The 23,644-nt window shown below is 38.2% G+C and overlaps 2 protein-coding genes across 8 annotated transcripts in view; both read right to left on the reverse strand.

The window, feature by feature from the left end:
• Positions 1 to 1,196: 1,196 nt before the first annotated feature.
• Positions 1,197 to 15,419, reverse strand: LOC138224383 (emerin-like). Its single transcript, XM_069181404.1, has 8 exons — positions 15,264 to 15,419; positions 12,052 to 12,162; positions 10,963 to 11,058; positions 9,347 to 9,381; positions 8,243 to 8,268; positions 7,372 to 7,431; positions 4,369 to 4,627; positions 1,197 to 3,399 (listed from the first exon to the last, which is right to left on the reverse strand). Exons 2-7 carry the CDS (start codon positions 12,131 to 12,133, stop codon positions 4,384 to 4,386), a joined length of 543 nt encoding a protein of 180 aa, XP_069037505.1. The 5' UTR covers positions 12,134 to 12,162; positions 15,264 to 15,419; the 3' UTR covers positions 1,197 to 3,399; positions 4,369 to 4,383.
• Positions 15,420 to 17,906: 2,487 nt separating this feature from the next.
• Positions 17,907 to 23,644, reverse strand: part of flna (filamin A, alpha (actin binding protein 280)) — a 72,249-nt gene continuing 66,511 nt past the window's right edge. For all 7 annotated transcript variants that reach the window (XM_006625574.3, XM_015342655.2, XM_015342648.2 and 4 more), the window contains 5 exons: positions 22,327 to 22,459; positions 21,889 to 22,065; positions 20,732 to 20,950; positions 20,229 to 20,432; positions 17,907 to 19,581 (listed from right to left, as the gene is read on the reverse strand). In XM_006625574.3, the coding sequence (XP_006625637.1) occupies positions 19,394 to 19,581; positions 20,229 to 20,432; positions 20,732 to 20,950; positions 21,889 to 22,065; positions 22,327 to 22,459 (921 nt within the window). In that variant the 3' untranslated portion in view covers positions 17,907 to 19,393. The remainder of the gene's footprint in view (positions 19,582 to 20,228; positions 20,433 to 20,731; positions 20,951 to 21,888; positions 22,066 to 22,326; positions 22,460 to 23,644) is intronic.

Raw genomic sequence — 23,644 nt, forward strand, 5'->3', positions numbered from 1 at the left:
CATTAAAAAAGAAAATCTTAGAATTTAACGAAATGAGGCAGATTTCACCACTGTACAGTGTGCACTTTTTTTTTTACCGATGCTGGTCCCACTAGGACTACATAGGTGTTATTAATGCAGAGAGGAGTACTTACAGATGTCTATAATGCTATTTTGCCATCTAGTGGCAGACTACAAAAGTAGCATTTATGCTGCAATCCTCTGAAATCTCTACTTGAAATACTAAAGGACATGCACTTGAATCCTAATCAGATATAATATTTTATTTTATATACTGTATGGACAGTATAGTGCTTTTCTTCTCAAGGGGTTGTTAAGCACTTTCCATATTATAGGGGGAAACATGGCAACCACTATATGCCAGCAGCCCGAAACTTGATCTGAGCCATAAATGAATTAAGGAGGAAAATGTAAGGGATTGTACAAATAAAAAAAAGTGGAACTGAAGTTAACACTTCTACATTTATGAGCAGGGCCCTTAAATGTTTAAAAATCAATAAGTTAATAGCTCTGTTGTATTATCTAAAGGACAGTTATCCCTAAAGGAGTGTCCCCTTTCCATACCAGGGCATTGCTCTGGAAATTCGAGTCCAGACTGAAGAGCGCCACCTACTGCTTCAATAATACCACTTACTGTACATCAACAACCTCATAACCATAACAGGTTGTGGAGAGGACTACAGAGCTCCCTTCTCCTTCAGTGGCTTTCTCCTTCCATGCCTAGAATTCATAGAAAACACATGGTATTTATGATGGCACAAAACCTAATAAGCCAGCCAGTCTAAATGTGACAAACAGCTGAGGCAAGTTAAGAACAAATAACCCCTACCCTCCAGCCACCCTGTTATTAAGGAAGAAACTAATTGTCACTCTTAATCTGACTTGTTTAATATCACATCTTAACATGGTAGGAGTTTCCTCAACTGACAGTTTTGACCCTTGTCAATGTTAATGGTTATTCATATAACTTATCCTGTGCTGTTGAGATACTGTGCTGTGCAGTGCCTAGCAATACCTTCAAGTGACATGGTACCGAAGGGTCTTGTTTCGCCGTACAATATTCACACTAGACGTAGAGCCCGATTTAAACTGAAACACTGCCATCAGAGATGGGGCCACTTGCATTTTATGGAATGAGCTTGACAAGAAGGTGGACAAATGGAGCCAGACCAATATAAACATTCTTAGGAAATGGTTTTCTTTCACAAATACTCATTTATTGTGAAGTTCAATGTTTAAAAAAAGACACCCAAAATGGAAATAAAGATACCATATATATAATCAAGCAGATTAATCCTTTAAAATATTTTAAAACACATCTGCTCTTCTTAAATATGACATAAATGAAGGCTTAATAGACACCTTATTAGACAGTATTGAAAATAATAGATCATACTTTGCACAGCAATAGTTTTTACAAAGTTCAAGTATCCCTTTTGTCCAGTTTAGTATTACAATGCTGGCTATGTATTGAAAATACTAAAACAACTCCTCTTTTGGTCTCAACTAGAAAAATGGAAGTGACTGTGCTCACAGGCATCCTTTTAGTATCTTTACTTTAAATCCGATTCACGTGCATAAAGTTAGTTATTTAAGGTACAACTGAATACCGTCATGCATACTTTACTGGACTGAAGCCTAATAGATATGCACTTCTGATTTGGTGTCCTTTGTCCTTGGGGATCCATTGCAATCTGCTGTAGCACAGAGGTACACTTTACTGCAAACAGACTTACAGTAAGTAAAGTAATGCAAGACTTAACACAGTTATCTATATATTTTACTAAATGTAATCATTAGTAATCTTAAATATAGCTAAATCGTGAGCCAATTATGCCACAACTCTGAAAAACAGTTTATGTCCTCTAATTTTAATATGGATTTATTTAAAATACAGAATTTACCATATCTGTATGGCAGCAGAGTCAACTTGTAAAAGGGATACTTGCACAGCACAAAGAAGCCAACAAAAGATATACTTTATAACAAGCAAAGATACAGTCTAGACACGCAATAGCTTCCAGAATGAATGTTGCACAATGATTAGGTTCTCAGTTAGAAACAATAATGTTTGTAAAACACAAGAATATAAGATGCACATCTTGCCCTCTTAGAAACCAATCTCCCCAAGTCATTTCATAAGATTACGTTTTTAAAGGTAAAATTGTTACCAAATTCCCAGTCTTAACAGTAAGGAAACAACATAAAAAGTTTCAAAAATCTTTTTTAAAACTCTCCCCCCCAAAGATTAAAACCTTCATACAATTAACATCAAAATAAACTGGCTTTGGGAAAGGTGGTTATACTGTATATGTTTTTACAAAAACTTTTGACATTTGACAGCACAAAGCAAACCTTATTCAAAATGCTGTAAAGTACACTTTTAACCACTACCAAAACAACATGTTTTAGGTCAGTTAAGATATGTATTTAAATTGTAAAACATTTTTTATTAATGTTCCCAAATTTCTCCCTTTTAAAGGAATATTAGTCCCTCTTCATTTATTGCAAATGAAACACTACTATTAGCACTGCTTTGGCTAAAGTATACAAGTACTAGAGTACTAGATGAAGGTGCTTGTAAAAGGTAACAACACTTGCCAACTTAGCACACTTCCAGCCCAGAGTAGGAGCTTATTAGTTTATGTTCATTCTGAGGGACATCAGTGTTGGCAGTGTTGCCCAGGTTTACTTGATTAAAGGCACTATCAGGACATGAAGAGACTCATAGTGTATCGAAAATTAGCAGGCCCATGATGCGTAGACTTAAACTATGCATCCTTCAATAACAATTAAATTCTGTGGTAACTGAACTGCTGAGAGAATGGATAATCTCTCATTAGTTACCTGTCTTATTTTCTTAATCAAATAGTAATCTTCAATTATTGTAGTTTTACTTTTTCCATGTGTCTGTATTTTATTACATAGCAAAATAAGGATTCGTAACAAACACATTTCAAATGTTTGTTTCAAAAACAAAGGGCATGGCCTACCCTATTCGTTCAAAAGACATCTCCATGAATTTGATTAAATCATTTAAAAGCTTTTTTTAGTAATAACAGCCACCATAAACAACTTGAGTCTAACTTGGCTTATCCCAAACTGTGTTCTGAGATTCATCATTTCTCTAAGGTCGACAAAATTCCTGTATTTAATATTGCCATTACAAGTGCGAAAGCTGCTGGAGACTGTGACTTAGACCAGCTGTTTAAAAGCTTGGTTGCAATTGGTCTCAGGCTCAAACAATTTTGTCTGAGCAATTTCTAAAACTTTCGCCTTTGTCATTTTCGGTCAGATGGAAAATCATACAAAATTGAAGATGCAGATGCTTTCTTCTAGTAGATTATCCGAGATAAGCCGAGATGTAGGCAACACTTTAGGTACCATCGAGGAGTTTCCCTGCAGAAAAGGGACAGATTACATTTTAAGTAAACAAAGGCACTAGAAGGCACTATTTAAGATAAACTGGCATCAAGCTTTCTGTTCCTACAATAGTGTTAAAATGCAGCAGAACTGCATGGCATAAACAAGTACTGCCTTATTCTACGTGGAACCTAGAAGGATGGTAATATACAGTATATTAGTCCAGGGGTACACAACTCCAGTCTAGGCTTTCTTTCCACCTGAGCCTGTAGTTATCTTTCTGATCTCCATATCTGCTTAACTGCACAAACTGAAACCTTTTCTTGTTTTCAAGATTCAAAGAGCCCTATAAAACCTTCGGGACAGCAGCCCTCGAGGACCAGAGTTAGGCTACCGTGCCTCAGTCCTTGTTCTCATCTTTTGTATTGGGGATGAACAATTCTAACACTGGAGGGCTGTGTTCCTGTTCAACACATTTTATAGATTTTGGCTTAACATCTCCAATTTAAAACAGCAGCAGTTCAAACAGATCTTGTGCCAGAGGCCTCCATGAATTTTTGGGAGCCTTTTATTATATGGGTTCTACAACCACATGGGGAAATTAGGTGATCAGCCTTAGCACATCCATAAATTAAAAGACCTTTCAACAAACAGCATCCTTTAATTGATGAATTAACCCAGGTTGTTATGGATCAGCAAAGGCTTGCAATGGAATGGGTGTCCCAAGGTTGACTACCTCTTCGGAACCCACGGTACGGACCTGGGGTCAAGCATGAGCTCTGATTTGATGAACAGCAGCTTTGCAGGTCCTATGATGAGTAAACGTCCAAAAAAGAGGCAACATTTTGGCTGTGGAGTCTTCTTCAGGTGTAAAGAAGGCTCCACAGCCAAAATGTTACATCTCTTCTTTTCAGTGTGGAATAAACCTTTACTTGTTCCTTTGCAGCCTACACATGCTGACACTGCTACCTGTACCTTCTTGAACTAAAAAAAAATCCAACTTACACTTTACAATGAAAGCTATTCGTCTTGCTTGTTGAAAGGGTTTTCCTGTGGCGTTTCCATGATCGAGAAGGTGTAGTACAGAAACCCAGCCACAACGAGGAATGCCAGGATCTGGAACCAAATTGGAATGAGCCTTGTCTCCTGGGAAGTCTTTTCCTTGACGGAACCAGTAACCTGGGCTGCAGAGGGTTTTGGTGGTGAAGGTTTAGAGTAAGAAACATTGCGGTACGTAGCCTCTGTTTTGTAGTAAGCCTTAGGCCTGTGCAAGAGAATGAAAAAAGCACATTTTTCAACAGGAACAAAATTGCATTTAACATTTAGTACAGGGTAAAATACAGAGTAAAAGTTTTGTGGTCCAATACACTATGGGTATTAAGGTCCACCCTTCTTGAGCTACACAGCATATTATTTTCTATATCAATATTAGAACATACAGTGCCTTGCGAAAGTATTCGGCCCCCTTGAACTTTTCAACCTTTTGCCACATTTCAGGCTTTAAACATAAAGATATAAATTTTTTATTTTATGTGAAGAATCACCAACAAGTGGGACACAATTGTGAAGTGGAACGAAATCTATTGGATTTTTGAAACTTTTTTAACTAATAAAAAAATGAAAAGTGGGGCGTGCAAAATTATTCGGCCCCCTTGCGTTAATACTTTGTAGAGCCACCTTTTGCTGCGATTACAGCTGCAAGTCGCTTGGGGTATGTCTCTATCAGTTTTGCACATCGAGAGACTGAAATTCTTGCCCATTCTTCCTTGCAAAACAGCTCGAGCTCAGTGAGGTTGGATGGAGAGCGTTTGTGAACAGCAGTTTTCAGCTCTTTCCACAGATTCTCGATTGGATTCAGGTCTGGACTTTGACTTGGCCATTCAAACACCTGGATACGTTTATTTGTGAACCATTCCTTTGTAGATTTTGCTGTATGTTTGGGATCATTGTCTTGTTGGAAGATAAATCTCCGTCCCAGTTTCAGGTCTTTTGCAGACTCCAACAGGTTTTCATCCAGAATGGTCCTGTATTTGGCTGCATCCATCTTCCCCTCAATTTTAACCATCTTCCCTGTCCCTGCTGAAGAAAAGCAGGCCCAAACCATGATGCTGCCACCACCATGTTTGACAGTGGGGATGGTGTGTTGAGGGTGATGAGCTGTGTTGCTTTTACGCCAAACATATCGTTTTGCATTGTGGCCAAAAAGTTCGATTTTGGTTTCATCTGACCAGAGCACCTTCTTCCACATGTTTGGGGTGTCTCCCAGGTGGCTTGTGGCAAACTTTAGACGAGACTTTTTATGGATATCTTTGAGAAATGGCTTTCTTCTTGCCACTCTTCCATAAAGGCCAGATTTGTGCAGTGTAAGACTGATTGTTGTCCTATGGACAGACTCTCCCACCTCAGCTGTAGTTCTCTGCAGTTCATCCAGAGTGATCATGGGCCTCTTGGCTGCATCTCTGATCAGTCTTCTCCTTGTCTGAGCTGAAAGTTTAGAGGGACGGCCAGGTCTTGGTAGATTTGCAGTGGTCTGATACTCCTTCCATTTCAAGATGATCGCTTGGGATGTTTGAAGCTTGGGAAATCTTTTTGTATCCAAATCCGGCTTTAAACTTCTCCACAACAGTATTACGGACCTGCCTGGTGTGTTCCTTGGTCTTCATGATGCTCTCTGCGCTTTCAACAGAACCTTGAGACTATCACAGAGCAGGTGCATTTATACAGAGACTTGATTACACACAGGTGGATTCTATTTATCACCATCAGTCATTTAGGACAACATTGGATCATTCAGAGATCCTCGCTGAACTTCTGGAGTGAGTTTGCTGCACTGAAAGTAAAGGGGCCGAATAATTTTGCACATTCCACTTTTCATTTTTTTATTAGTTAAAAAAGTTTCAAAAATCCAATAGATTTCGTTCCACTTCACAATTGTGTCCCACTTGTTGGTGATTCTTCACATAAAATAAAAAATTTATATCTTTATGTTTGAAGCCTGAAATGTGGCAAAAGGTTGAAAAGTTCAAGGGGGCCGAATACTTTCGCAAGGCACTGTATGCTTTGTTATCATCATGATGCTCATCAGTAAGATTAAGCTTTTTTTATAAAGTCTATTCTATCATTCTTGAATACATAACACTTTTAATCATTTTTATTAAAAAAAGGGTTTACTAAAATATTCAAAAAGTATTGAATATTTCTTGTTTTATTATTCACAATCAAAAACTGTTTTTGACAATTATTTCACCCAGTGCATACCACATTAATAGTGAATTATGTGGACCAAGACAGACCTAATGAATGTTTCAGTGTTGTAGTCTTTTTCACTTTGTTCCCATGTCATGTTCAATCCTATCAAAAACCATTGTTTAGATATTTGAGCTCACAAAGATCACTTTTTCATGTTTAGATTTATTTTCTGTACAATATGCGTTTAGATTCCGGCTGTTTCATTGTTTTCCCAATCTTACTTTATACTTACTATTTGTTTTTACTGCGGGGAAAAAACAACTTGATACAGCAATACCTTTTCAACTCCTTCTATCACAAAGTCAGTACAACTTCCAAAACCTGCATTTCCAGGTGAACTGCTGGAACATGTTACCTAGTTGGTTTTCTTTACTTTTCAATTAGAAGATCTGCCTGTGTATTTCCAGCAGTTACTACAAAATACACTGTGGGTAAAAAGGTGCTAGCACTGTGCCAGCAACATCTGCATTCTCTCCCCTGCCATAATCAGATCCTGTCATAACAGTGCACTGAGTCTCATGTATTACTAGATCAGTTATGGTCTGGAGCTCATCTACTTGTATGTGCTTAGAGACATTAAAAAATGAAAATTGCAAGGGAATCAAAATGCCTTGGGAACAACAAAAAGTGTCCGGGACATAAAACTTTTTTCCATGAATCTCAATGTTTTACATGTAAACCATTCCATCAATAAATAAAATGTTTAATACAAACGTTTTTGGCAAAACAAGGGAGGTTCATTTTCACATGCCAACTCACGTGCTGCTGAAATCACTTTCTGGTTCCCTGATAATCTCAGAACTCGTGTATTTCTTCGGCCTGTAAGAGACAAACACAGCAACCCAAATTATACCCAATACAGATTTTGTTTTATCGAAGCCACACACAAAAAGTTCCCACTGTTGAACTGGTTTTTGGTTACACTGTATTTCACATCCTAAAGTATATTCTAAGACGTGTCTTGAGAGCACAGTCAAATTTCCACTTCTATTCCAAATACCTGACCCAGGGCAAAAAAGAAGCTGCAAAGGTGAGGATAACTAAAAAACTCTGTGTTCAGTAAGTCTCTTCACGCTTCTTTATGCCTCTCCTGAGGGGAAACAATCTAAAGATCGAACTTATTTTTCAAAATGCAGAACAACACCCAATGTATGATCAGCGAACAAGAACAACTGTTGCACTTGGTAGACTTGGACCTTCACACTTCCTGTCCAGTGTTTTATTAGAATGTCTGACTATAATTGCTACTTGTCTTAGGAGGAAACATTTGTCCCTGTGCGATGTGTGTGCTCTAACTGCTACCAGGTGCAACTAATGTAGCGTGGCAAAAACGGTAAAGCTTATTTTTATTTTGTTGCGCTAACTCATTTCCTATTTGCCGGCTGGGTAAATAGAATTTCTCAATTTCTCTCTGGGAATAAATATTTTCAAGCAGATTAAGTAGCAACATTTACATTTTGTCACGAATAGTCATCGGCTGTGCACCGATCAGAATTGCATCCAAAATTATGTACAATTTACATCTCTTATGGTGCAAATTTCATTTTAAGACCACGGTTTTTACGTTACTTTGATTTTTGCATGTACAATCTTGTATACTATTTTTACAGCAGAAATCTGTTGCACTCACCCATCTCCAAATTCCTCATTTCTGATCTGCATGACAAGGACAGAAAGGCAAGGCAATATTTTGACAATATGTAGTACAAATTTTAGACCTAAAGCCTCTAAGCTCTTCAGAATAATAGGGATAATTAAAACATAGTTTTTATAAAAAATGTTTAGCTTACTGCACAACACAATACATGCAATTAAAGAATAACAGCAGCAGATGAGTTCATGGCGTTGTTGATGGATTTTGGACAGCTCTCTGTGCCCAGGTACATTTCATCTTATCAGGACCTGTATTGGTTGTCTCAAATGTACTCACACATCATCAAAAATACCCAGTCTGGTTGTAAGTCATGTGATAACACCTACTGCAAACCAAAATGATTCTAACAGTTCTGAAACTTAAGATACAGGGGTAAATTAAAACAGTAATTACTAAATAAGGTTATACATTTAATTTGAAATATTTAATGAGACTTAAAAGCAACTACACTTGAATCAGCTATGGCCTTAAAGATGTTAAGATATATCTGGTTCTTTGTTAAATGACATACACAGTAACTGTAACTTTAAAAAAAATGTTACTTTACTCTACACACAGCATGGGTGACAAATCCTAGTCTTGGAGAGCAAGCATGCTGCAGGGCAATCAGTTATTAATTGAAGAATTGCATCATTTGTTAAACTGAACATAAACTAATATTAATTCCAAGTATTTTAAGATCAGCTAAAACATGCTGGATTGTGGCTGTTCCAGGATTGGAGGATACAGATAATGCTATACTTTGATTCATAAATCTGACATGGTGTCAGGAGGAACACTATCGCTAAATATATTAAACTAGTTACATATTAAATAATTAGTACACATTCTTAAAAAAATAGAATGATTATGCAGAGAAATAAGGCCTTTGTTCAGAAAAAGTGTCATTGGACACAGATTCAAATGTTGAATTCAGTGTTCTGTCTTTGTGATTCTCCTCAAAGCACAAAAAGGAAATCCCTCACTTGCAATACAACAGTGAGCTTGTTCATACAAATTTTAAAATAAGTTCAGGCTTAGAGACATTTACACAGGCAAAATTAAATCTTGGACAGTAAAAGCTCAACAGTAGATACTCACCGGTGGACGATAATGAACGTAGGTAATTTCTTCCCCTGAAAATGATGGAGAAAAATACTTGTTGCAACTTCAGACGTGGTTTCAAAATACCCCAAATAACTGAAAGCCTGAATTATATTACCACAACAGGTGAACTGCATCACAGTCTCTATAACAGATATGACTTTCTGTAACGCCCTAGAGCTACCTTTCGGGGCTAAGTTCATGAATGAACGTTTTAACTGATTAATTATCTAAAAATCTCCATAACATGGAGTGTTTTCGAGCTGGTAGACGTGTGGTGCCCTTTAACACTGGAAGTACTAATCCAAACCATGAAAAACTTTTGCAACACAACTCTGCTGCTTCCAAAAAGAGACCTCAGGAAAACTGTACTGCAAGTCAAAGTGCTCTCCAAGCTGCCACCACATCCAGGCTCCACCACTAGTGCCAAGCAGTTGTAAGAAGACTCATTTCAACTGATGTCGCCCTGCTGTTATACCTCTACCGCTACATACTCTAGTTTTCCTTGTCTCAGCCCTGCCCTGCTGTAGCCAGCTCTACATTCACTGGCTTGCTTGTGCAAAATCCCACATTCGGCGGTTGCACTTGTGCAGTCTTCTGGTCAAGGGTGTTTCATGTCCCAGTTCTCCACAAGACTGTCACACGTGGACGAGGGGGAAAAGTCTCTGCAATTTTAGACAGCCACCAGTCTATGTTGAAGTATTTTCAGCTCATGTGCCAAAAACTGGTTGCAGCAGACTGCAACTATCTTTTACAGTTATAGTCTTTAGACTATCACTCCTCCCGTCTAGTAGGCACATGACATCAGTTAAAACCAATTACTACCTGTGAAACCAGGCTTAGTGACAAGTATTTAATATATGGTGTTGAATTTTGATTACAGTCAACATATTCAGCACTTTGTGTCAGAAAGTATGACAGACAATGCCACATACTGTACGTTAATATAAGCTAAAATATTACTACAAATTCCTGTCAGGTTAGCTAATTTATATTGCACATACTCAATTCTAGATGCTAGTCTCCAGAATAGATCTTGAATTCTATCAATTTACTATTTTCACTCTTATTTTTGTGTAGGTCACATAGCACCTACAATAATAATACTCAACAAACGAGATCACTCTTTACTGATGGCAGAATTATACTATATTTAGACTGTTTCCTGACCCATGGCACAGGTGCTATCTTTATAACAACGATAATAATAATCATACACTTACATAGTGCTTTATTTTAATTTTTATTATGCTTTACTTTTTAGTAATTCAGTGCACTAACAGAAGAAGACCCAAATCGGTACAAGTCTACATTACTGCTTTTACGTTTTACAAAGGAGTAAGCAGGCTTGAATTCAATTGTGTCTCTGGTACAAACATAACACACCTGAGATTTACTCTTATTTACGTGCCTAAACAGTAGTGTGGATTTAAAAGTAATGCCCACACATCATGGATTTAAAAGCAATGCACTGTGAGGACCCACACACGACATGTTTTTGGTATCCAGCACAAGATGGCCTGCTTCAACAACAAACGTCCCACCCCTGGTTCTCTGGTTCAGTCTGCAGCACCTGTTCTTCAAACCCACTACAGCCATCATCGCATACTTACTTTCCTCTCTGTAGAAGGTTTTGTCTGAGGAGGTCTTCACTTTATCTTTGGCCATGACATCCTCCAGCTTCTTCTCATACAAACCTCTGGTGGAATCTGTAGAAAGACAAGACATTTACCCAGCAGAAGCACCAAGCAGAAGCACTCTGAGAAAACACTGAACAGGTCAGCAAGTCGTTACTTGAGGTCTGGGAATTCTGGAAAGTCCTCAAAGCAATGCTGGGGGCGGTCTCCAAAAAACAGGGTACCCTAAATTACTGCCTTTCACATTTTACTAATCATTTCTCAGAATCGGGTGATCGAAACCATAAGTGGAAAAAATATGTCCAAAAACATTTTAATTTAAATAACAGATATCTATCATACTAAAAATTTGCCGTTATTTCAAGGTACCAGACACAATGACACGGCTTTGAAACTTCTTACAGTGACTGTAAGTGTCTGGACCAACTCAGATTTCCACAACCTTTCAAAGGTTTTCTGGTAATACGGAAACAAAATAAATTCTTAAATAGTGCACATCTGAAAATGATATTTAGAGAGCTCTGTGTGAACTGCTTTACTGGGAAACTGCAATATACACTTATCAGCAATAATAGTATAATATGGTAACGGTAATAATAGCTACATACTACCAATATGTACCATTTTGAATTTGTTCTACAATTTTCAAGGTTTTTGGCTTAATTGTAGTGGTGCTGTATGGTCTTTTTTCAGTGGTTGTGCAGTTAAGAGGTAAATTATTCTAGTTACAGTACGTATGCGGCATACTCTGTCATTACAATCTGTCCTCTTCATTCAAAATACATCTTCCTGCAGATCTTTCATAAGATTGGAAATAAGTTGGATGTGAGTTCTGGAGATCATGATATCAACAGTTAAGTGCCGTGGTAAAACCAAAATTTAATTCGGGGCCACTGGGTGATAAAGGAGCTTTGCTGGAAGTGAGAATGGTTTTGTGTGGAGTCTATACAAAAACCTATGCCCCAAGGCAAAGATTTTGTCACACAACTTAGCTGAATTTAAATAACTTAATATATCTAAATGACAGAAATCGTCTGCTGGTTTGTGAGATCTAGGGAAACATACCCACTATGGGTCCATGTTTCAGTCCATACTGGTCCAGAAGATCAATGATTTCTTGATCGGACTTGCTGCTGAGTTTGGTCATGTCTGTCAGGAAGCAATGCTCTCAGATGCCTGGAAAAAAGAAAAAAGAGATATTATACACTGAAGGGGTAGGTGACCAGATTTGTGTTTCTAGGACACTGGGACGCTAGTCACCATTTTGCAACACTGACAACAGCAGAATATGCAGATGCTGAGATGTTTAAAACTTGGACAGTCATATTTTAAGCTCTGATTTTCTTTAGCTGGGTTTTTACCCATTGCTTACTTTGAAAAAGCCACGTATCAAAATCATACCCCAGACATCTTTGTGTAGCATTTATGGGCACACCCAGTAACAGCTGCTGTTCCTCCAAGTGTATGAGCTGAATGTCAGTCACACTGGGGTCTCCTGTATGGCAGAGCACAGTGGGCACACAAGACTGCCCAGGGATCAGATGCTCTTTACTCCCGCCCAACTCTGTTGCTTTTTATTTCCAAGTCTGTTCTCCTCATGCTTCCCTCTCTTGCCTTCAAATTTTCAGTCTGCTCCACTTGTGCTCTCCTCCAACACAAATATAGCATATAATCTGGCTGGCCTTCTTTAAATTTACATGACTTTAGGCCAGAACTCTAGAGCCCTAGTCTTGGAGAGCCTCACACCAGCTCCTGTAGTCTTATAGGTCATCTGTTTTTAAAGGAGAACTGCAGTCCCAATTCCTCATACTGGTTTTAAAATCTCAGTAACATGAACAAATAGAAGGTATTGCAAAATTTTACAAATTCCGAGTTAAGCACAAAATGGTGAACTTTGTGAAAGTACTGTAAAGTCACCATTTCGTAGCAAACTCCTGGTCTTGCCACGGCCAAGAGAGAGAGTTTGTACAAACTGTGACGTGGTGCAGACCTTCATGCTTCCTATATATAATGCAACGTAGGACCAATTAATTACAGGTTGTGCCGCAGTCATTTCAGCGCAGAACTGTTCCAACGTGATCTGCACGCAGTTAACAAGTAGTATTCTTGCGCCAAAATAATCTGGAAATCGAGAGCAATATTTCTATTGGATTAAAAGAGATGCATTCAATAGTCTGCATCTTTACAATGTAATATGGCCACTTCACCTCACCAGAAGTTTTGTTGTCTCTTTCTAAATCGCAGAACTTAGCGCTGCACATACCTGGAAATTTCTATTTTTTTTCAATGTAAATAGGAAGTTTTACACATTGCTGTGTACATTTTACTTTCATCATGGTTTGAAATGCACTCATCAATGCTGAGTCTTTCCTGGAAATATAAAAATAGCATTGCAGTCCTCCAGGGCTGAACACTACATAAAGTCTAGGCATAAATGAACTCTACATAGTTTCACAAATTGACCGTTGAACTGACCACAGTGGAATTGTTTCATATCTTTAGAAATTGCTTTAATAGTAAACTACAGTACAACAATTGCTGGATTGGGGCTCTCAAGGACCTGGTTTGGAGAACCCTGACTTAGGCTATTGTATGGTACTGACAAGGCTCTGGTTAAGATGATTGATGATTTGCTTACAGGATAAACAAAAGAAAGAAAAAAGGAAATAAATTATGACTTGTTTTATGGAGAAAGCAAATGAAAAGATCCATATCTCCGCCTTGTAACCTCACCGTATTTAGCCTGTTAAAATGTATAGGTAACACGGATCAGTGTGGTCATGTTAGAAAATAATCAATAATGACTATTATTCTTGCTTAATGGGCCTTGACATTCAAGCCTCTGGAAAAATAAGATACACACAGATTTAAAGATAACATCACTGCAAAAAAGGATTCAACATCAGTTTTAATGTGTCATGATATACAGGACAAACAATGTCTGAATCAGTCAGTTTAAAATAATACTGCAACTTATCGGTTTAAAACGCATTCACAGTTTAACTAAATATTGTATATCTTATTATTATCTTACTAAGTTCACTCTTAAATAAACCAGGTAAGGCTGTGGTTGTTGCTTGTAATTTGGTACATTCTTCCGAGAGACCAAAGAGTCTGCTTTCAGTGAAAGAGTGTAACCTGCGATTATCCGAAAACGGAGCTTTTACAAATCACGGGTTGTTTCTGGAATGAACTACAATCCCAAAACCGAAGCTTTATAAATTCATGTCCACACGATATCGCCTGCTCTTCTCATAATTTCCATGTAAGGTATATGTGTCGGAAGATTATTTCCACAATCTAATCCCTATAGGCTATATTGTTGAATAATATTTTCATCAACAATCTCTTTCCAGTTTCACTTCAACTAAATGGTTGAGCTATGGTAATGTGAACTTCAGTTTTATCTTTCTCTAAGGTCCGAGGTTTATATAAACAATGTATTGTAACAAACTAAAATTAAACAATGAGCATTCCCCCCGTGAATGGATATATCATCATTACTAGTATATAGTACAATAACTAAAATGAGCCATGTTTGTACGATTTAAGCAGCAGTAGATAATTTCATGTGTTCATGTGATTCAAACAACAGTTCTTTTAGTGTGTTCCAGACGAAAAAGGAGACAAACGAGTTAAATCTTTAACTTTAAAGGTGTCAAAACTAAAAGTTAGTTTTAGGACAAAATGATATACCAACCTTTCGTGGTGATCGTTAAGAAAAAATGAATGGGGATTACAGATTACGAAATAAAACCTATACATATACAGTACAAAACAACACACACTGTATGAATAGTTGTTGAAATGTTGTAAAATAATAACAGAACAAGCAAAACAAAGTGCATTCAATTCACGCATCGTATGCACAAGGACAAAAAACTTTAGAATGAGACCACTTCTTTTACACAAGCGACTGCCCATAAAATCAAAACGACTTCGTTTGAGGACATTCATGGCTAGAATACAGGGCATCACTTCGCAAAGACGCCATGTGCCTCAATAATACGCTAACTCCAAAACTTAACTTGTGATTTACCAAGTAGAAATATATTCAGAAATATACGTCAGCTCATAAGTGTTGCAAATCCAGCTAACTACGTTACAGCGACAGGGCGTTGTTCATATTTAAAAAAATAAAATGGGAGGTCCGCGAAGCAAACGGCAATTGATTTCTATTAAACTAATGCAGGGACACGTTTCTCGCAGCACACACCTCTCTCTGCTCCCCAGAGAAACAAGGCTAAAGGATCTTATTTGAAAAAAAGGCATCTTACCTTCAGGACAAAGAGCAATAAGCAAATAACTACTCTTTCTGTAACAGCGAATTCCCGAGTAATGTCACCTCTCCTTTTTGAAAAACGAAAGCTCTGTATCGGAAGCTGCTCTTTCTCCGTAGCTCCAATGGTGAACGTCTCTCGACTGCATGTGATTGCGGCCCACAGTTTGCTGCGTCAACGAGGAGCGTCTCACTGGCGCCCTCGCCTGTTACAATAGAGTGAAGTGCAATTCGTTGTTACCCTAATAAGGAAAAACGAAAATTTCCAGAGCTTTTTTTTTTCTCCTCCAGCTGTGAATTGGGTGAAGAAACTAGGGCGTTGGTTGTAAAACCGATGTACTGTATTCCCGCTTTTTTTGGTATTTCAAATCTGGTGCAATCCACTGCTGAGCTACTTCAATACGCCCTCTGTCTGGAACTCCAACTCACTGCATAGGTAAGAAAAAAATAATATACCCAGTGTGTTTATCATTAGATTTAGCTTGAACGAAAAAAATACACCTACTGTACGAACACTACCAAGGTATCGGCTTCCGCAACATAGCTGTTCAGCATGTTTCATACGCACACAACCGTTTGGGTAAAAGTGTGACTACTGTTCTTACTTTTAAAAGTACTGTACATCCCCATTGGAGTTTCACCTTGTTTTCTGGTTTGTGGTTTAGTGGCCCTTATGGATGTCAGTGATAAGCTCATAATGATATAAACATTGGTTAATTTACATGACTAAAAGTACAAATTCTGAGGATCCAAGGTGAAGGTCTCACAAAATACCTGAAACCCATTTTACTGTATGCCTTATTTGCTGTTCAAGCAAATAACATGATTGTGAAGTTTTACAACCCATAACACATTACTTGCATAAACTGAATTGTAAGAGCTTAATTCATATGCTTTAACAATTCAGTAGATTGATGGGAGATACTGTACCAAGCACCTATGTACAGGCTCACTACACCCACATAATCAACACTGACAGATCTCCTGAATTATTAGTATTCAAGTTATTTTCATACCCATCGGATTTGTACCAGTTGTGTATTTTTAGTCTTTACCCACATTAGGGTAACAGTAAAAACAGCTAATGCCTACAGACCACTACCAATCTGAGTTCAGTACCTCTGGGTGGTTGAATGTTCCTGTTGGGTGTCCCAAACATTCAGAAATACAACAAATGCAAAGAATGGGATCTCCAATACTTAAAGGGGGGAGTAATTAAAAGGAAAGAGAAATGTTCACACCCAGAGGGAAAAAAAACAGTTTTGGCATTCATTAAATATGGCCTTGTCATACTTCTTTCCATGTGAAGTTTCTGCATGGCTGGTTAAGGTCTCACATTCATTATCTTAACAGGGTGAGTATTGTAGCAGCAGGTAGTCCCAACAGCAAAAGCTGGTGTCAAAAGGAGCAGTCATGCACTGTGCCTCAACTACACTCACATTCCTAAACATATTCCCTAAAGAATTTATAAAATATTCCCAAAGATGTATAGGTAAGCACTGGCTGAGCACATATGTGAAGAAGGTTGAGGGCAATGTTCACCTGGAGATTACAGAACTGTGCTGTGCATATTCTAAGTATTTACATGTGCAAATATGAAGTAGATTAGATTGTGTGCAATTGTCTAAAATTTGGTGTACCATTTACATTAAAGCTACAGCTACCTTCACCTGTGTGTGAGACCAGAAGATGGTAGGTCCTTGAGGAATTGGGTTTGAGACCAGTGTTCAAATTCATATTAAGGTACCCATTATACCTGGTCCTAGAGAGCCCCAATCCATCAGATAGCATAGGTCACCTTTAAAATTTAAATTAGCCATATCTCAAGCTACAGAACAAACTCATTCTGATCAATTAAACAGGTGATTTTTAAAACTTCCAATTCCTTAATTAATATCCAAGTACTTTACACCACTCAAGCACCCAAGTTCACTTAATAGTACAGATTACTTGCAAGATTCATCCATAGCTCTCAAATGTCAAATTTATAAAAACTGGTGGCCTAGTAAACAACTTGGATTGGTTCTCCAGTACCAAGGTTGAAGACCTTATGCAGTGATTAAGACTTGGCATTATCAAATCCACAGCAGTGAAGGCACAACGTTTAGAAGAAAGATCCAGACTTCAAAGATCCTTTAATTAACACCGATTAAGGATGCATGAAGAGGAAAATTTAACCCTTTTTTTAATTAAAAATGAGTACATGTGCATGTGAAGACTAAGCTAATGTAACCGACTTACTGCTAGTTACAATACCTGCCCCTCTTTGAGCAATACATTATACAATCCTATGATGTGTAAGCTACAACCTGCAAATAAAGTAGAAAGCCTGTTTATGTAACCCATATTTAAAGCTTTAAATGGCAAACCGATTCCCAGGGAAAATAAGTGTTTAAGGTATTAACAAAAATTCCAGGATCATCTTTATCCCTGTGTGCAGAATAACTAAATGGTGTCATATTAGCAATCTGAACATAGAACCATCTACATTAAGGATCTACAGTATATTGCAATAGAGGGCAGCACTGAATTCATACCACCCCCATAAGTATCCATCAGAACTCTACAAACCAAAATTTGAAATGCAGCCAAAACTGGGCTCTTATAGCCCTAATTAAAAAAAACAGACTTGGACACAAGCTTGTATTAAAGCATAATTTTATTAAAGAACAACTGATCATTTGGAAGGCTAAAAACGGCTGATGTGCAAGTTAAGAAATGAGAAAGATAATCAGGATAACTCGAAAGCAAAAGCTTTGTCCCCCCTTTTGCACAGTTAAGACCATCATAGAAGCCGACAGACACTCAAGTGTATAAATAACCTTAAATCTGAAGTTTTCAATGGAAGAAATTGAAGATCATTCCTTGTAGGCAGTGGTAACTGTTGGTACACCATTGTCGCAACATTCTGAAAATTAGCTTCTGTGCTTTTTAAAGTTTGACATGGGTTTTAAAATGTAGAACATTAGAGCACTGTTAAAATTGAGATCCTTTGCAGGAGCTCAGAACTGTGGATGGAAGCAACCATGGAAAACAGTAAAGGAATTTGGGAAAGACTTTTCAGCTGGGCTTATTTCTCAAATACCAAAGTTACAGAATGACAAATCAATTTTGAATAAAAAAAATCTGATTGAACTGGCATTATAAACAAGATTCAATCTGAAAAGGCAGAGTATATTAAAATCCAGCTTCCTCATTGGATAGCCAGAAAAATCTGCACATTCAAATCTTTCAGAATACCATCTTGTTTAAGCTCCGCCACAAAATAAAAGAAACGAAAACCAATAAGCCATTTTCAAGTTTAATGGTAAACAGTAAAAATTTAAGACAACTTTGTGTATCAAAATACTGTAACAGTCTAACATTCTTAAAGGCTTATTTCCTCAAAAGTACATTTTCTTTCAAAAGACATTGAATATTCTGGACAAAAAGTACAAAAAGTGTAAGGGGAAAGTGACAGTGACCTTTTGTTGCATATCACAACCATGTTTGTTCACAAAAAGCATCAAACTGGAAAAGTGTCAAGTCTTCAACCACCATATAACCACCTAACTCCTAACATACTACTGTACATTACTCTCATTGACATCTTCTATTCTCTCAATTTTAATTTAGCAATATCTTTAAGAATTTAGACTATTCCCTTTAACATCTGCAGACGGTCTCTAAGGTAAAGAGTACTTTGACGACGATTCTGTTAACAGTTGTAATATTAGTTAAGTGTCCTAGAGGTTCAAAATCTGACTTGCCTTTTCCTCCAGTGGGAATCCAGTTCGATTCTGAACACTCAGGAAAAGGTCTATAAATGTAGGATGGACAGTCACTTCAGAACTAGAATAGTGCCTACAACAGGGTTAGCTATTCTATTAAGACAAATTAGCAGCTATACTACCATCCTGGGCATAAATCCAAAAACAGGTAACCATCAAAAAAAAAAATCCATAGCACTAAGCATAAAGAACAAACTTCTGGTTTTGTTTAGGCTTTGCTGCAACAAGAATAGAAGGTCATGATTTCGATTTAGAGTGAAGGTGCTTGCTTTTCAAAAATAATGGGAGGAGGAGAGGTTAAGGGCACAGTGTGCATTATCCTCTGTAAGCAGGGAGGGAAAGGGGGCAGGAGGAGACTTTAGGGCACAGAGATGTGGAAAGGGCTGCCAGGAATATGCTCATCACCCCATTTCACAACCAGAATGTAGTCGCCTTTCTCTTTCAACTGGTAGCTCACGTTGTACAGGCGGTTACCCAGGTGCTTGACCAGAATCTCCTCACAAGGCACCTTGGGACCGTCCACTCCCACCAGCAGCATGTTCCTGCCTGTTGAACCATAAAGATATTAATAGTGCAACATTTTACAAATCATGAGTATCGTTCTCAGACAAGTGTGGCTCATACTGTTTGCCCTGAAAATGAGTGTCTCTATTCTGTGGAAAAGTACTGTCCTGCAAGCAGCAGTTAGCTCACCACCCCAGACTTCTGTGTGGAAAAAACAGTTCTGTCCCATGTTGGCTAGGTATTCTATTTTAAAAAAAGATTTAAGGGGTCAGTATTGAAATCATGGAAGGTCTTTTCAGAATTGAAGACTTTTTACATTTCTTCAGATAAAGGGCAATTTGCGCAACATTACAGACCAATTTAACTTCTGAATTAAATAAGATAACACAAATCTCAAACTTTAAGGTTTTTGTGATTCTTGTGAGCTTGCAGAACAGACATCTCATTGCCAGCAACCACTGCTGCATGCTGTATTGTTGTGCATTTGATAAACTTTGATTTTATGGAAGTCAAATAATTTTAAAACAAAGCTAAACTTCAAAACCATTTTTGCCCCCAATTGGCATGCTATAGCATTTTGTAGAAGCACTTGATACATCTTAGCTATAAATCATTATCTTTAATTGTTACAGAAAGTTTTTGTACCACTTTCACAAGACATGAATTTTAAGAAATACACAGAGGCATACCTGCTTTGCTACAGTCCACACTGAAGCTGTTCTTCTGGCCCACAAAGCCTTTAGTAAGGCCTAGCCCCTTGGCAACAACATGGCTGGCATCCGAAGAGGCCCAGGCTGGCGCCCCCTGCTGCATGGTGGCTGAACTCCGAGAAATGGGATCAACGAGGACGGAAGACGTCTCATGGAGGCTGTGACTGCTCACTAACCGGGGGCCTACAGAAAAGAACTTGGCTGTAAAACTCAGGTTTGTCCAATAGCATTAAACATTTGTCTAAATGGGGTTTCTCACCAGGGTGCACAAGTTAAAAAAAAGTTAACATGCTTCAATTCTACCCCTAACAGTTTCGCCAGTTGACTTTTTCACTTTCACAATTAATTTGCGTCATGGATTTTGTAAATGCCTAGCTTCCAGTTTTCATTAAGAAACTGGCCAGTCACAGGAATAAGTGCTAAATCCAAAGTGATCACACCCCCACCTACTTCTGGTCCAGCTTTATGTAATGCCATCTTACCAGTGATCTTGGCTTTGTAGGGACTTCCTACAATGTGGTAGGGGCCACCATACTTGATGGAGATCAGGTAGTTCCCAGGGGCCATTGGTGTGTATATGACTTTGTAGCCTTCAGGACACTCCTGGCAGTCCATCTTGACCTTGGATGGCCCATCTATGGTGACAGCAAGGGCTCCAGGGCCAGCTGAACTTGTGTTCACAATGAATTCACATGGAGAGCCTGGAAAACCAGAAGAGTAAGTAAAGATCCAAAACACTTCCTGCAACTCAGCAGTAATTTGCTCATGCCTCACTGAGAATCATTAAATAATAAAATCAATTGTATTTATTGGGTAAGACTACGTAGTAGGCAATGAGATTTTCCACTGTTTAAATACAATCCTATGGTAAACAACGTAATAAACAGATATCTGGATTATGTACACTCTTCTGAATGAAAGTTGCACTGTAACCAAGCACTGCAAGGACACGGCCACCTAGCAAAGATGTTAATTTCCTTTGTGGTACAAAAAGCAGACAGAACCAACTAAGTATCTCTTGCAGTAAATGCCCAGCCATCTACATTGGGGAAACAGGAAGGAGACCGCTTCAGAGAACACGTCAGGGCTGTGAAGATTAAAGATCTCTCCAAGCCCATTGTTTCTCATTTCACCTCTGACGGCCACGACCACTCTAATCTCTCCGTCTGTGTTCTCAAAGACAGTTTTCCGAACTCATACATCAGAAAGACCACCGAAACTAAAATTATTCTGCAGCTAGGATCACACATTCTCCCTTCCCTTAACGACAGATTACTGTTCTTTTAAATTTTCTCCATTCATTGGAAGTTTCATTTCACACCTCTCTGCACCCATTCTGACTTCACACCTCTTGATTGGCCTCTCTTTCTGTCCCCTGCTCCCGCCTCTCACTCCTCCTCCCTCTCAACCTTTGTTCTCCCGCTACTTTACCTTTGCCTACTGCCCTGTCTCTCTCACACCTGAAGAAGGCTCCACGGCCGAAACGTTGTGTTCTCTTTCTTCTTTTTTTCAGCATGGAATAAACCTATTACTAGAACCAACTAAGCTCCACTAAGGAGAACCATTTAATTTAACAACACAAATGGCCTAGAACAAAATCAGACTATGACCAAACAGACCATCCTTACAAGATACATACCAGTATTTCCTCCCTCCAGTCCTGCCCCATATGCAGACACCATGCCTGGGTCACCTGCCTGCCCAGTCTCGCCAACACGGATCTTGAAGGGGCTTCCAGGAATGTGGGAGCCATTGAACTTGACATCAATCAGGTAGAGCCCATTCTCACGAGGAATGAACCTTACTGCATACTTGTCTGAAACCCAAACAATCACCAGTCAAAATTCAGCCCATTATAACCTCAGTAACGGCACTAGGTCATATGAGATTTGACAGGACTATTAAGGACTATCAAACCATTATTTAATGCCAACACACACCAGTTTACCAAAAGCTTGCATTATCCATCAGACATGAAAAATAATTTTTGAATGAATACTGGACCCAAGTCAAACAAATTGCATCATATCAATGAGGTTTAACGTACCTAAAGAGTCTTAAACGTTACTTAACTTACCTTCATCTATCTCCGTCACACAGCATTCTTCAAGTGCTCCTGATGGGCTATGCACTTTGGCATCAATAACTCCTTTGGCACCATTCAAGCTTACAGCAAAAGAAGCTGGCTGGTTGACCTTTAACCCGGACTCCTAGAAAAACAAGAACTGAGCACTCAAGCCATCACCTGCATCCCTGGCAACCATGATCCACAAAGCATGGAGAAGAAGCTCTATTCTAACCTGATGAACCTCAAACCAAATAACCATCCACACTACACTAAATCCATTTCAGTGCCATATGCTGTATGAACTAATTTGTGCCAAAAGCTTCCTTGGCTTTTTTTTTTTAAAAAAACACCCTTTTCAGATGCCCTGAAACACTTCCCATGTTAATACCCCCAACCATTTCAACATCTATAGACCTTACATCTCTGTACTTCTATAATTTGTGATCCCAAAAAAGCCTCAAGACAGCAGACTCCTTGCTGAAGGTTGTAAGCAAGTGCTGACTTCACTGAGTCAATAATAGATTAAAATAGTTCACTTTTGAACCATTAATTCCAAAATTGTGAAGTTTTCAATGACACAGGTGCATCACTTAAGATTAGTTTCTTAAAGAGCCTTCTGCTTATCAATATTTACACTAACAAATGTTAACACATTTTCAGTTGCTACTTAATGTTGGAAGATTGGGCTGGAATTTCACTCAAGCACAATGAAATTCAAGTTCCACTAAACTAAAGCTTCTCCGTAGGCAATGTGTAAATCAATTTAAAATACTGTTGAATGCAGGTTTCATCATTTCATTCAGATCACACTGCTAGTATAACCCACTGCTAGTATAACCCACAATAGAGATTCCTCACTTTACAATTATGAAACTATTCCATTTTAAAAGGGTTGAGGTCCTTGGAGTTGGAACTCAAATGTAAACAAAGCCATTCAAATACTAAAATGATTAACATTAAATCAGACTGTTACCATCACTATGTACAGTATGCATCTGGCAATGGACTCCTCTTCAAGCACTAGATTCTCAGTATTAAGACTAGTCTGGTTTCAGTATGAACAATGCACAACTCATGTTCATCAACCTTTAACATTAGGATATTTGGTAGACATTTTGAAAATTTTCAGCCACACAACAGATAGCAAACGAGGAATATGTAAAGTGATTAGTAGCAAACAAGTCATGCATACACCCAGTAATGAGTAATGTGTTTTGTCATACTGTTAAATGGTCTTTGGCGATGGGAATTATTAGCCTTTGCAATAATGTTTCACATTCTATGTCACAGGTGATTAGACTACAAATTGACATTTATAGAGTAATTT

This window comes from Lepisosteus oculatus, chromosome 2 (genome assembly GCF_040954835.1).
Source record: "Lepisosteus oculatus isolate fLepOcu1 chromosome 2, fLepOcu1.hap2, whole genome shotgun sequence".
In the NCBI taxonomy this organism is placed as follows: Eukaryota; Metazoa; Chordata; class Actinopteri; order Semionotiformes; family Lepisosteidae; genus Lepisosteus; species Lepisosteus oculatus.